General features: G+C 43.5%; 1 protein-coding gene across 2 annotated transcripts in view; it reads right to left on the bottom strand.

Moving 5' to 3' along the window:
* ncoa1 (nuclear receptor coactivator 1) overlaps window positions 1–14,415 on the bottom strand; it is a 58,232-nt gene that overhangs the window by 7,574 nt on the left and 36,243 nt on the right. For both annotated transcript variants that reach the window (XM_037750202.1, XM_037750203.1), the window contains 17 exons: window positions 14,171–14,277; window positions 13,890–14,067; window positions 11,719–11,898; window positions 10,572–10,664; window positions 10,041–10,181; window positions 9,312–9,459; window positions 8,240–9,221; window positions 7,808–8,035; window positions 6,015–6,477; window positions 4,976–5,158; window positions 3,888–4,002; window positions 3,581–3,749; window positions 3,011–3,331; window positions 2,474–2,575; window positions 1,247–1,670; window positions 404–572; window positions 89–278 (listed from right to left, as the gene is read on the bottom strand). In XM_037750202.1, the coding sequence (XP_037606130.1) occupies window positions 89–278; window positions 404–572; window positions 1,247–1,670; window positions 2,474–2,575; window positions 3,011–3,331; window positions 3,581–3,749; window positions 3,888–4,002; window positions 4,976–5,158; window positions 6,015–6,477; window positions 7,808–8,035; window positions 8,240–9,221; window positions 9,312–9,459; window positions 10,041–10,181; window positions 10,572–10,664; window positions 11,719–11,898; window positions 13,890–14,067; window positions 14,171–14,277 (4,193 nt within the window). The remainder of the gene's footprint in view (window positions 1–88; window positions 279–403; window positions 573–1,246; window positions 1,671–2,473; window positions 2,576–3,010; window positions 3,332–3,580; window positions 3,750–3,887; window positions 4,003–4,975; window positions 5,159–6,014; window positions 6,478–7,807; window positions 8,036–8,239; window positions 9,222–9,311; window positions 9,460–10,040; window positions 10,182–10,571; window positions 10,665–11,718; window positions 11,899–13,889; window positions 14,068–14,170; window positions 14,278–14,415) is intronic.

Below are 14,415 nucleotides of genomic sequence, written 5' to 3'. Positions count from 1 at the left end.
GTGTTAGGAGGATGGATGGATGGAAAACACTAAACAGCAACCCATCAAGACAAAAAAAAAATCCTCAAAGAGCCTAAAAGTCACTAACCTGCTGGTCGCTGCACACTGAGCCGACGTTGCTGAGGTTACTGTTGCTCATGCCAACCGGCTGCCCCATGGGAGGTAATGAGCCGACACCACCGGAGCCCCCGGCCATGGAGACGGTGATGCTCATGTTGTTGTAAACCCCCTGCTGGCCAAAAGCCTGCCCTGCACCCTGTCCTGACTGACTGAACAGGCTGCAGTAAACAATGAGAGGAGACACATTACACTGAGGACATTTGGAAATCATTTAAATATATAAATTAAATAAACACTGTGTAACTTTTGCATAACAGCCTTTCAACTGTGTACACTTCCTAACCTGTTGCTGGCCATGCCCGTCTGTTGCCAGCTCTTCATTTCTGGTGACTGGTAGCCAGGGGGTGGGGCTTGCTGAAGCAGAGGACTCTGGGAGGTGGAGTTTTGAGGGGACAACAACGGGCTGGTCGGGCTCATCTCAGGAGGGAAAGGTGGGTCTTGCTGGGTGATAGCTTTGAAAAGAGGAAAAGTAGAAAGGTTAGGTCAGTTCAAGGCGCAGTGTGTAGGATTAAGTGACATCTAAATTTGGGTTTATTTTTAGTATACTTTCTCTCCATTTTTGCTGCTACTGTAAGTGGTTATCGCAGGAGTACTTCTTAAAATGTTTACTTTTATATATTCATCTTATATTCACAACAAAGTGAAAAGATGAAATGCACCACTTGCATTTTCCCCAACCGAGAGAGCTAACCAACAACCGGATACTGGGTTTATTAAAAGGTATAATATGCAGGAACAAACAATGTATAGACCCACTAAAAGTGTGTAGTTGTATCTATATCTGCAGAGACCTTGCAGCCCTCTGCCTGTATTTTCTTTTCCTCTTATTTTGCTGTTTTCAGGACGTTTCTAGGCTTCAGCAATAACGTTTTATTTCTCACTAACGCCGCTCCCTCTCTTCATTCACTCTATAGATCTCCCTTGTTGAAAAGTGGGGGAGGACCCAACTTTGAAAGTTGTGCGTTTACAAACAGCAACCGACAACTGTTGCATTTATACCTTTAATATTGTAATGTTGAATTATAATTATCTACAACAAAGGGTAGCAAAACAAACACTGATTTGAATGGAACATGTTGTGGATTCTTAGTCTGGTCTGTGGTGGAGGATGTTTGCTTGAACTCACCGGACCCTCCGAACTGCTGAAACAGGCCCTGCGGCAGTGAGGAGTTGACGGTGGTGCTGAACTGGCCCTGCACGGCTCCCATCAGCGTCTGGCTATTCAGGGGAACTCTGCCGGGCAGCTTGTTGTCCAAAGGGCCCCCGCTCATGGGGCTGAAGCGATTTGGTGAGGTAGGGGATTTTCCCGTCAATTGGTTGTACCCTGGTGGGAAGTTGAACTGCTGTTGCTGTTGCTGCGGTTGAGGTGTTGTTGGGGGACCTTTTGGGATCCTGGCGGTTCCGACGGGCCCGGCGGCTCCAGTCGGAGCGCCCGCCATGTTCTGTCTCATCATTATGACCTTCTGCTGGAAAAGCTGGCGCTGGCGGTGCTGGATGCTGTAGAGTTCCCTCTGACGCTGGGCCAGCATCTGGGCGTTCAGCGGAGGCTGCTGAGAGATGGGATGGAAAAGAGCAAAGTTAATACAATACACCTCGTTATTCAGGAGGTCACCCGTACACAGAGAACCTGCGGCTTTCAGAAAGCCATATTTAGACTTCTAAGTTTAGTAAAACACCTGAAGGCCAATGTAAGACCAGTTTAGCACACGTTCTGTGTGCTAAACAGAGAGAGGAAAGATGTAAAAAGAAAGTAATATAAAAATGTAATTTTGTCATTTCAAGCTGTAGCTTTAATAAGTGAATTGAGCTCCTGGTAAAAAACTACAATGCACAACAGTTCAATCTGAAATTTACCTATAATTTAAAAAAGCATATTACTTAACAAAATTTAAATTAAATCGCAATAATAGTCCAAAACTATTTCTTAACTCAGTTGCTAATTTGCTGCCTTTAAATTTAATTGCTTCTTTCTCCTTTGAACTGAACATGCATTAACTGTTTTTGGCCACTTGGGGCAGCAGAACAAGCTGTTAACACAACACTGAAATATTTTCATCTTTCACATTAGCAAAAAGTCGCTGCAACATCAAGCGGATCCAGAGCAACATTAGCGACCATATGGAGTCGTGTTTCTGGCCATCCGATGAGTCATAAATATTCACTCTCTTAGCTCTATTTTTAGTCTCTGTTGACTCCAGAGGCAAATATCTGCAAAATATTGATTAAAGCAGCTTTAAGTATTAATTCAGCAAAGTGGTTGAATCTATGTAAACAAATTATTTTGATAGTCTTTTCCGGCTCTGTAGAAAAACAGCAGTGGGTGGTCAGGGTGAGCCGAGCCACTGTGACTCACCTGTGAGGGCATCTGAGGTTGTTGAACCCCCTGACGAATCCCGATGTTCACATGCTGGGCTCCTCCAGGAAACGGAGTCATGCCCGCCATCCTGTTCTGGAGCTGAGGTGGAGATAGAGAAAAAATAAGGTCAGAGAGATTGTTGAAGGATGAGAGAAGGGCGAGGATGATAATACAGTAAAGGGAGGTATTTTTGTTACATGAAGCATACACGTTCCAGATTTTCATTATAAAAATTGCAGTAAACATATTTCCCAGTATAAACTTCATATAAAAGAGACTATGCATGTAACGAGCGGAAATTGACACGTATTGCTGGACTTTTGTAAGAAAACGCACAAAAAATGAGGAATAACTTTTCGTAAGATTTCATGCGAACCGTTGTATGATGATACGTTGATAAATTACACCTAATAAGACAAACTATGTCTCACTGCACACTTGCTTGTGACTGTAAAGTACTAGTATACCCTGAAAGTGTGTTGTAAAAGCATCGTAAGCAGCAAAGGCGTTATCTGTCGTCCTCTGTGTGCTCACCTGCTGTGGTCCCTGCAGCCTCTGCTGCAGCTGTAGGCGCAGCTGGTTGGGCGGCAGCCTGAGCTGAGTGCCGATCCCCTGCGGTCGCATCATGCCTGGCCTCAGCCCGATGCCCGTCGTCCCGCCGGGGAATGCCCCTCGGGGGGCTCCGAACCCCAGACCCTGTGGCCCAACCACCGTGGCCAGCTCTGGAGGAAACTGAGCTTGTGGAGCTGGTGTAAATTGGGAAGTGTAGGTGGGGAGTTTAGGGTCCATGGAACCTGGCGTGGCAGTGGGTTGCTGGGTTGGGAAGTTTTGGGGCAAAGTGTCAAAACAGCCACCCTGGGAAGAGGCCGACAAAGAGATATTAATGATCTGTTTCTTTATCATAAATGAAAATTACATTTGAAAACAAGAAATAAAACAACCTTTTGCTACATTAAGCTCGTCAACATGCTGAATTTTTTTTAATTTGTTGCTTCTATTTAAATGTGATTTACACTGCCGGAGAGGACACTACACTACACTCGCACACACACAAAGGGATGAGGAGAGGAGACGCTGAGCACAGATAGAGGCACACACACTCACCTGCACCAGTTTGTCGATACCCAGGGCCTTATCCAGCTCAGCCAGTTCACTCTCATCAGTCCCACTGAGGAAGGAGACGAGCTGCTCTAACAGAGCTTTCTCATCGTTCCGGCCCTCGGGCGTGGTCGGAGGGCCCAGCACTTCATCCAGCGTACAGGGCACACACTGCCTGCTCACACACAGAAACATTGTACATTAGCATCAATATCAGTGGGTTGAATCAACTTTTTAAAGCATATTTCTCCCACAACTGCAGAGTAGAAAAAAATTACAATAGATTGGGTTGTGAGAGTACAGTAATGCTTACTCTTGTGGTGATGCCAAGGGACCTTGTAAAGGCGTTCCAAGACCATCAAAGGACAAGGTGTCTGACAGAGCCAGAGGCTGAAACTGGGAGTCTCCCACATCCATCTTGGATAGGCCTGAGACAGATTTAAAAAGGGAAAAAATACACAATTAACACCACAGAAAAAATCTATTAACACAATTTTAAAATCTATCTATTCACCCAGGCCTTTGATTAACAATGGTTCTTATTTTATTCACGTATTTTATTGTATTTAAGCTGTATAATTTCATTCTATTTTAATATTTTTTTAATGACTTATTTTATTGTATTTAAGTGATATAATTTTATTCTATTTTTTTAATGACTTATTTTATTGTATTTAAGTTATATAATTTTATTATATTTTATTATCATTATATTAATCACTTATTTTATTGTATTGAAGTTGTATTATTTGATTAATCTAGTTTTTACTTCACAGTGTTTTACTACTAGTACTATTATTATAGCTTTTAATTTAATTTATTTACATTCTTGTCATTTTACTGTCTCGTGTGCATTGGTCTCAAATTATCAAATTGTTTTTGTCTTTTCTGTTGTTTTCACGGTCCACGCTTGTTCTGTCCTACTTTTGGCTTGTCAGTCATCTGTGAAGAACTTTGAACTGCACTAACTTGTATGAAAGGTGCTATACAAATAAAGTTTGATTGATTGACTGAATTTGGACTTAAAATAAACAGATTCAACAATTATAATTAAATCATATTAAAACAATATGCAAAGACTTATATTTAAACAGCAACTGTTCACCTTGTTTCAATGATGTAGCATTGTGCTGCTCTCTTCTACAGTATACTGCAAAGCTACATCACATGTGAGGTCATACATGTAACAGAATACAGTCTGACCACACCCAATGGTGATGTTGAGTGTGGTCATTTATGTACGTAGAAGCACTGAAACTTTAACCTATAGAGGTCAGCTCAACAATGCTTTACTGCTACAGAAGATTTAGTGTTGAGTTACGACCAGACACGGTTCCCACAGTCATTTTCTATGAATAACAGTGATCGTTCAGGTGTGTGCATTATGTTTTCTACACATACCAGTGCTTGAACTGAATGGGTTGATAATTTCTGCCTCTGAGAAGAGGCTGCTGTCTTTGGGGGTCTGGAAGGGGTCTCCCTGTCCCTGGTTCTGCGTCTGACTTGGAGTAGGGGGACTGCAGAAGTCAAAAGGTGACTGACTCTGGAGGCTGCAGCCGGAGAGCGGGCCGCCATCACTGAGTCCTGGGAAACAAGCACACAGAAAATAAACAAATAAACAATGATGCACAAATGTTGAATATTGAAATACAGACTCACACTTTGCACAGTTTTGCAGTGTTGAACTATTTTGGTTTTAGTGTATATGTGTGTGTGTGTGTGTGTGTGTGTGTGGTCTGATGACACTGCAATGCCTCCCAATAGCCACTAGGGGGCACACAGACTAACAATGTGTAGGTAAATAAATTAATGAATAAAATAGAGTGAGCTTTCTGGATCATACTACTATACTGGATACTACTACTACTACTTATAATAAAAATAATAACAGAATGACTATATAAAGTCCAATTTAAAAAAACACTATAAATGTAATTTATTGACATGAAAATGATTTTAAAACTCAGTTTGAATTAAATATCAATTGTATATCTATATATATATATATATATATATATATATATATATATATATAATATTTTTTTTTTTGAGAAAAAGAGGAGGAAGATTTATTTATTTAGAATAAGGTTGAACTTTCAGTATTAGTTCCGAGAGGACTATCACCTGCTGAGGCGATATTCACTTGAAAGTTCACCAAAGTTTAACTTCTCGCCAATCCGTCGATGTTAATTTGCGTCACAAATGGAAGCAAATGTTTTTCCGCCCCTTCGCTTGCATGAAACGGAAGTGAATGGAAAGCTAAAGTTGATTTTGCTCATGTGACCGTTCCTTTATTCTCAAAATGCAAAATTAAAAAAAAAATCCTTATGCCTGGCCCTAATATTCTTTCGTACCAGTGTCCATAGGTTGTATGTAGGTAGTTTATTATGCTTCCCTCCTCTAATTGATACCCCGCCTTCCTGCTAAGTTGAAACTGTACCTCTGTTAGGAGTGCCGGGAGGCTCTCTCTTCACATTTACGTTGCGGGGAGCGTTGGCCTCGCCGGGCTGAAGCTGACTGGGTGACTGCAGTTTGAGTTGGGGGGAAGGGGAGTGGAGCTGAGGTGACGGCGATTGCATCTGGGTAAGGGACTGAGGCTGGGACAGAGGGGACTGGAGCTGAGGTAAGGGGGACTGGAGCTGAGGTAAGGGGGACTGGAGCTGAGGTATGGGGGACTGGAGCTGGGGTAAGGGGGACTGGAGCTGAGGTAAGGGGGACTGGAGCTGAGGTAAGGGGGACTGGAGCTGAGGTAAGGGGGACTGGAGCTGAGAGGCTGGAGAGTGGAGTTGAGGGCCTCCTCCAGGGGTTGTTGAATCCTCACTGCCCTGTTTGGCCCCACTCGGGCCTCTCAGGCCAGGCAGCAGCTGGGTGAGAGGGTCCATGTCAACAGGGCCACCAGACATCTGAGGGCAGGAAATGGAGAGCGGAGCAGAAACAAATGAAAAAAGGGATAAAGGTGAGGAAAAAGACAGGATGGAAGAATGAATGAATGGTGTAATGGTGTGAAAGGGTAAAGAATAATGAGTGGCAGAGGATCAGTGACAGAGAGATGGGGAGAGACAAAAGGTCAAAAGGCCAGTGAGCTTCAAAGGCTGCAGCTGGTAGCTGAGCCTACAGTGGAGACAAAGTCCAAGAAAATAAACATTCAACATGATTTACAACGGCTGTCAGGAGACTGCCAACGCAGGAGCAAAGCTCAATAGAGGAAAATTCCAATGCTTGATGAGGAAGTAATCGTTCTCACAGAGTGCAGAGGAAGACACACATTTACATCATTAGGTCATCACAGTTATGATTTGGGTGTCACACAGAGTGTGGTGTAGTCTGAACCAGTTGGGTTTACCACAAATACAATATAGGTCGGCTGAAAGCATGTTGCAACCTGGCTTAAATAATATCACACTGCTATCACGGGTTAATTGCTTGTCATGTTTGTTTGTATGAGGTAATAGCTATACTGTCTAAAAGTCGTTCTGCTCTATCAGGCGAACCCTATAACACGTTAGCTTTGCTGTCAAGGATGGAAGAGTTGCTCAGTCAGTTCAGTTCAAATCACTTTGGTCTGGGTGGTTGTGAAGCTCAGCAAGGCCTCTAGAGTACCTCTGATGAGGCTTTTAAACTCTTGTATTGTCTATCTTTCATCCCATTCTGACCTATGGCCTGATAGATACTTCATCTTTGAAGCAAATACCTATATAGAAATTGAATATATTTAAATGTTAAATATCAGTTGTTTGCCTCCGCCAACCAGTCAAGCTGCAGTTTACATCCATGTCCATCCAAAATGTCGTCACTTCATGATTTTATCCTGTTAGACATTTGTGTGAAATTGTCATAATTAGAATATGAATTCTTGAATTATGGCCAAAAATGTGTTATGTTTGAGGTCACAGTGACCTTCGACCACCAAAATCTAATTAGTTCATTCTGTGAGTCCCGGTGGTCGATTGTGCCAAAACTGAAGAAATTCCCTCCAGGCGTTCCTGAGATATCACGTTCGATATTTGCTCTAGAATGGGACGGACGGATGGACGGACAACCCAAAAACATAGCAGGACATTATATAGTTTAAAAATAATGCTGATAACGCTGATACCGTTTTTAAATGACATCAAACATATTCTGCCAATACGGTTTTTGTTTACTAAACTTTTCTACAACATTCTACTAGGATAATTATCAAATCTTTGGACTAGTTATCACAGATCACCACGACATTGACAACAACTGTACCGTGGAGTCTCTGCTGTCCCTGCGGCCGTCTCGGCGGTTCTCTCCGACGGGGCTCGATCTGGGGCTGATGCAAGCTGAGCTGCCGCAAAGTCCTGCAGGTTTGGATGCACCTCCTGCCGCAACAGTCGAGCCCGTACAGGTCACTCCGTCCACGCTGGCTCTCTTCTCCACCTTCACCCTGACCGTCTGCAGGCTGAGAGCAGATGGAGGTGGCAGGTCTCCCAAGTCCTTCACAAACAAAGTGAGTTTTTTGTTAGTGTTTTTCAAGTTGTCATGGATCAAGAGGACAAATGATATGGATTTTACAGAGTGGATGCAAATATACATACAATTGCATAAAGCAAGCATATTTACCCACTCCCATGTTGATCAGAGTATTAAATACTTGACAAATCTAAAAAAAGGAACGTAAAGGGCCTATTTAATGGTCACCTTTTCGTCTGTGTCCAGGAGGAATCGGAGTAGTTGATGGTCCTGTGGCTCTCTGGAGCTGGACTTGGGAGGCCCTGCGGTCAGAGCCGGACTGGCAGGCGGCTCCCTCTTGATATCAACATCGTTTTTGTTTAGTCCTTCCTCGCTGGTGGTGGAGGCATCGTTGGGACTAGTGTCCTGGAGCAGCCGGTGCAGGATCTTGTGCCGCTCTGTTAGAGTACTGTGAGAGGCAGGGCACTGAGGGGCGGGATGAGGGTTAGGAGGATGAGGTGATGAGGTGCAGTGGAGTCTGTTGTTGTTAGATTCAGCTCCTGTCCCATTGCTATCCAGGAGCTGATTGAGTCTGGGGTTACCCAGCTGTGAGGCAAAAGGAAGGGGGGCTTTAACAGAGTCCTCTCCCCCTCCTTCTCCTGCCTCTGGCGGTTTTGCAGATTGAGACCGAGTAGAGGGGCCGGTGGGTGTACTGGCTTGTCTCTGAAGGACAGGGGAGGACAGGGAGAAGGACCCCGTTGACCCACCGCTGGCGCCGCTACTCCCGTCACCGCCAGATTGCTGCCTGTTGAGGCTGCCTCCACTACTTAGCTCCCCGGCTGGGGAGTGGAGGCCTGGTGTGGAAGGAGAGAAGGGGTTCCCCGGTACCCGGGGGCTTCCCCCTAACCCAGGACTGGTCCGTTGCATCCTGGGTGACATAAAAGAGGTAGGGGTGGCTGTGAGTGGGCTGCTCAAAGGAGAGGGGCTGTTGACCTGCTGGGGACAGGTCCGATTGGGCGTCAGGTAGCCTGCGGGTGTGGCTGGGTTGTGTACGTGTGGGGAGGTGTTGGTGTTGTTGGGGTGAAGGCCCGAGGCGGCGATGCCTGAGCCTTGGGTCCAGTTGCTGCCGGGAGGAAGGGAAGGGGAGCGGGAGGGAGTTGTGGCGAGGCTGCCGAGGGTCAGTGGAAGGCTGGGGTTAGTGTTTTCCTGAGAGCTAGCAGTGTTGTGTTCCCTGGAGGAAAAAAACATAAGAAGAAAACTGAGGAGACCATTTGGCAAGAGGAAAAAGTGCTACCAAAATCAGCTGAGAAAAATATCGTACCTGTCAATAGTGTGAATGCCCATGATGAAGGGCTGAACGTCAGGGTTGGGGGGGCAGCAGAACTTGCAGCGGGTCTGAGCGCTGAGCGGGGTGCCATCACTTAACGTGAAATGGTACAACGGGCTGATAGCGGTGCCATGGGTCATCACTGATGATGGGGATACCAACACACACAGACACACACACACACACACACACACAGGGCAAGAGAAGGAGGCAAACAGGGTTTAGACTTTGGTCTCATCTCTTGTTTGTTGTTCTATCCAGTCTTAAAGAGCTCTGAATCTGTATCTCTTTGTGTTTTGGTATGTTGGTCGGTCAAAAATAAAGCAATTTGAAATGGGCACTAGGAACTTGTGGTGAGAATTTTCACTATTTTCGGACTTTTCATACACAAAACAATCAATCGATTTATTAATAGTTGCAGCCCTAGACTGAAGCTGTCTATTCTGATCCCCCTTCTTCTGCTTGCCACTAGATAAATCTGCATATACAGTAAAGAAAAACTACTAATGCTGAAGGTGATGCAGAATTGTAACTACTTGTTGCACAACACACGTCTCCTGTATGAAAAGGTATTTTATAAAAGGTATTAATTTAGTATTCAATGCGATCTATTATAATGATATAAAAGTAGTTGCTAAGACTCTGGTAACCATAACAAAGCTGGCAGCGAGCGTGTCAATGATTTCTGGGAGTGAGGCTGAACAATCGATGGCGGCTACTCACCCTCATGCAGCAGCTTCTTGGCGTGGGAGGACTCTTTGCCCTGCGGCTGAAAGAAAGCGTAGATGCACTTCCTGACTAGGTCCTCCCAGCCAGGCCGGCCTGTCGCTCGCAAAGCACTCGTTTCTATGGAGATGATCTTCCCTGGAGGAGAGCAACACACACACACATGATCAGTCTACACTGATTTCAACATCTGCAGTAGTTTCAATTTCTCTGACTGACATATTCCAGCAATTCCACGACTTTTGGGAATCCTGATTAATCTATTATACCTGTGTGTGTTAGGGCTGCATGATATATCATTTCAGCATCGACACTGCGTAGCATGCGCAATAGTCACATCGCAGGACATGCAATGCGTCATGCAACATTTAACTTTAAAATGTACCAAATTTAGGGTGAAAATGTATGTAATTTGTCATATCTTAATACATAACGCAGATCAAAATATTGCAATGTTAGTTTTTTCTAATATTGTGCAGCCCTAGAGTACAGTATGTGTATGTGTGTGTGTTTGTCTGTGTGTGTTACCTGTGGGATCCTGCTTCGTGATGAAAGACTCAGTGCTGAACGGCTGGGCGCGAGGTATCCGACAGGCAATACAGATCAGGCAGCTCTGCAGGTCTTAAGCAAGGAAGGACACAAGTGGTGAGGTTAGCATGTGTGTGTATGTGTGTGTGTGTGTGTGTGTGTGTGTGTGTGTGTGTGTGTGTGTGTTTGGTACTGTAAGCCACAGAAAACAAAAGGTTAACAGGGATGAAAAAAAGATAAACTGTGACTGTCAAAACTACCACGGAAAAGATGCAGAGTGGTGAAATTATTAAAGGGATAGTTTGGATTTTTCAAACTGGGGTTGTATGAGGTACTTATCCATATTCAGTGTATTACCTACAGTAGATGGCGGTGTTTTAAAGGGCCAGTTCAGATTCACCAAAGTCACATAATACCACAAACAAACTAACTGATCGAGGCAGCGGTAGACCAGCAGTATCAGCCAATCAAAGCTTGGACATACGTCAAGTGAGTTGTCAATCGTAACTTTAATGCAAACAACAGATATTGGGACTTAAAATCAACACAAAAATAGAAAGACGTAGGATACTGTCTACAATCCACAAGGGCCAGTTCTTATCAAAATGACTAAAAGCAGGCAGAGCTCAACAGCCCAGTAAATCTGCAATGCAGGAACTACATCATACAGTTTTATCAATACAAAGCCATTGCACCAACAAGTCCAAAAAAAATATGAAAATGTCCTGCAGGAATCTGGTCACTGTCCAACCGGTCAGATAGTGGAACTTTGTTTTAATACGATTTTAAATGTTCTCTCGTGAGTAAAAAGAAAAAATCAGACCATTTATGAACTAGTTATCAACCTTTTAAAGTAACATATTTACTGTATACAAAATAAGTGTCATAAGAATAACTATGTTTTGTGATATATATTTTCAAAATAATAGTAGAAAAGGCCTTTACAGAAATAAAGACAAAATAAAGATGAAAAAAGAAAGCAAACATTATAGATAAATCATTATAATCAGCTAGTCTTGCTTAAATTCTTATTGTTAATATTGGTTTTAACAACTGTACAATCTATTGACTGGTTGCATGCAGACTGTGTGCACTCATTGTGTGTGTGTGTGTGTGTGTGTGTGTGTGTGTGTGTGTGTGCATGTACCCTCTCCCTCCTCCTGTATGGTCCGTGGTTGGGACACGGTGAAACACTGCATGATCTCATATTGCTGCCGAGCCTCCGGATTTTCTGAGTCCAACTCGTCCGGCGGCCTCTTCAGCATGCGACAGTTAAAGGTGTGGCTGTTCCTTCGGCCGGATTCCTGCGGCCACGGCACACCGTTCACTGCACGAGAAGGGACAATAAACACAGAGTTCAGTATTGATGATGACAATTAACTGGTTGTTATTAACACTAAAAAGAAATGCATGCCTTGGGAAAATGTTAAAGGATTGTGTTTTTATCAGCTAGTCAGCGTTTATTTTTTAGTGATGCAATACAAATTCCTGCCAGTGGTTTCACACTATTCCACAGACTTTACTAGTGGCGGTAATGCACCAACAAACACAGCAGTGTGCCAGCAAAGACAGGGAAGAAGAAGACTACTTCCAAATAAACATGAATGCAGGTATCAAATCGAAATAAGAGAAAATTCGTACAAGCCACTTAAGAACGAATCTGTTGGTACGAGTGGTTATTGCATGAAGCCCATTGCTTGCAAATTGCTTTTGTGAAACAGGCAACTGATTTCCAGCATTACACTGTAAAGCAATACATTTGTGCCATAAAGCAACACAGTTCCTGCCAAATCTCCTCATGTCTCATTTCAAATGTTTTTCTTCTTCAAGGCTGCCGGAAGATGCCAATCTTGTTGAGTGAGTAATCACTCCTGGCGTCATATGAATGCAGCAGAATTTTAGATGCTACACATCATATTATGAATATATATTTTCTCATTTTGCACAAGCATTAAAATTATTCTTTTTGTGTTGCAAAATCACAGCCAGATGTACTGAAAGACCCTCCTGTAAGAGTAATCTGTGTGTGTGTCACTGAGGTGGCTAAACTGACATGTGTATATCTCTATGAGAGTGGGTTTTTAAGGAGAAAGGAGGTTTGTAGTGGCTGGCACAACATTAAAAGGGATTACAAGATCAGAACAGAAAATACAACTGCTCAACCTCGTCGCCTACTGCTCTCCTTTATCTTTTGTCCTCATGTGACCCCACTCAGGCCCCGTTCCATGTTCGTTATAATCTCTTCTCAAGGCTGTTGCTAAAAATTAAAATAACATCATCACAGGAAAGAAAGTCACTGTTTCAATCTTAGAACTCACCCACACATACGCTGACCCTCTACTCTGACTTTACTGTTCATCCCTCTCCAAGCAGCTTTGTGAAGAGCACTTCAATTTGTGTTAATTCAACATTTTTATAGTTCATCACTCTGCCTTTCTTCATGACTCTTCAAATCTACTTCAACTACAGTCGTTTTCATCAATAAACAAAGTTCATTATCCGTATTAAGGACTGTATTCTGATTTTGCTGCCAAAACCCATCTCCTTAATGGGTTTCATTGGCATGGAAACTGTCACATTTGAAGATACTGAAAATGCAATTACCAAATATCTTTTAAAAAATAACAACTATTGTCATCTTAAAGCTAGGGTATAAAGAGTTAGAGAGCAGATGCACACTCAGTTAAAACCATGGAAAGTATATATAGATGGACGTCGCGTCTCTCGAGCTGCAATCTTGAGATTTTGACGCCATTTGGAGCCAGTCTGCGCAGTAGTGATCGGGGAGGCTGGAGCAGCGATATCGAGGTCCCGTAGCTGTTTGGCTACAACAACTATCCATAATATCTCTATAACTACATTTATGATCAAACTGACACATGTTCTGTCATACAGACTGGTGACGGTTATGGAAAGATAAAGTTACATCTCCTCTCTCGTACAAATTCCCGGGCCTCCGGCTGTGACTACTTCACTCAGAGCAGCTGTCAATCACAGCTGTCAATCATGACGTTTAACCCCCTTTTTATAGCATCAAATAACTGATTAAAACCAAACGTATCAGAAAAATGAACACTTTTACAAACATCGGCGTGATAAAAACTACCTAAACTGACAGAAACCATCTTTGAGAAACATTTATTTGATGTGTACTTTGACTTTTTAGTTTGGCCCATGTCCCATCCGCTAACATGGAGGAGGCGGGATTTATAACCTATACCGCAGCCACCACCGAGATGTTCTGGCTTCACTTTTGGGGAGCTGTCATGTCGTCCATCTTTACGTACAGTCTATGGTTAAAACCCAGAGCTCACTCACCAAGGCTTTTGGGCAGCAGATTGCGAACAAATTCATTGTGGTCTCCCACGTGGAGCATGCTGTAGACGCTCGAGGTCATCAGCTCCCCCTGGGCGTATCCGAGGTAACTCGTCACGTTCTCTGAAACGAAGACTATGCGGCCCTCCCGGTTGACGACGAAGAAAAACCCATCAAGGGCCTGAATGAGGAGGAGGAGTAAAAGAAAATCAGGTTGTGTGAGTTGAGTTGGAGTAAAAATCCCTGCAGCAGTGGTGGTGGTGAGAAGGAAATGTGTTGTTCACCTCTAGCAGCATGGGCCCCAGGGCCTCTTTCTCTACCAGCCCCTGGCTACTGGAAGAGATGTCACTCTTCTGCACCTCATCATCTGGAGACAGAAGAGCTGCTTTCTCTGTGGGGAGGAAACAAACACACATCAGGAATCAGAATACACAGAAACTTCCTGCAAAATAACACACTTAATTACAAAAAGAAATGTAATTTATAACATGTATGTGATCTAATGCTTTTAGAAACTCCAAAGCCATGT

Source organism: Sebastes umbrosus, chromosome 18 (genome assembly GCF_015220745.1).
Source record: "Sebastes umbrosus isolate fSebUmb1 chromosome 18, fSebUmb1.pri, whole genome shotgun sequence".
Classification (NCBI taxonomy): Eukaryota; Metazoa; Chordata; class Actinopteri; order Perciformes; family Sebastidae; genus Sebastes; species Sebastes umbrosus.
The sequence above is the reverse complement of the archived record's forward strand: the minus strand, read 5'-3'. Positions and strand labels throughout refer to the sequence as shown.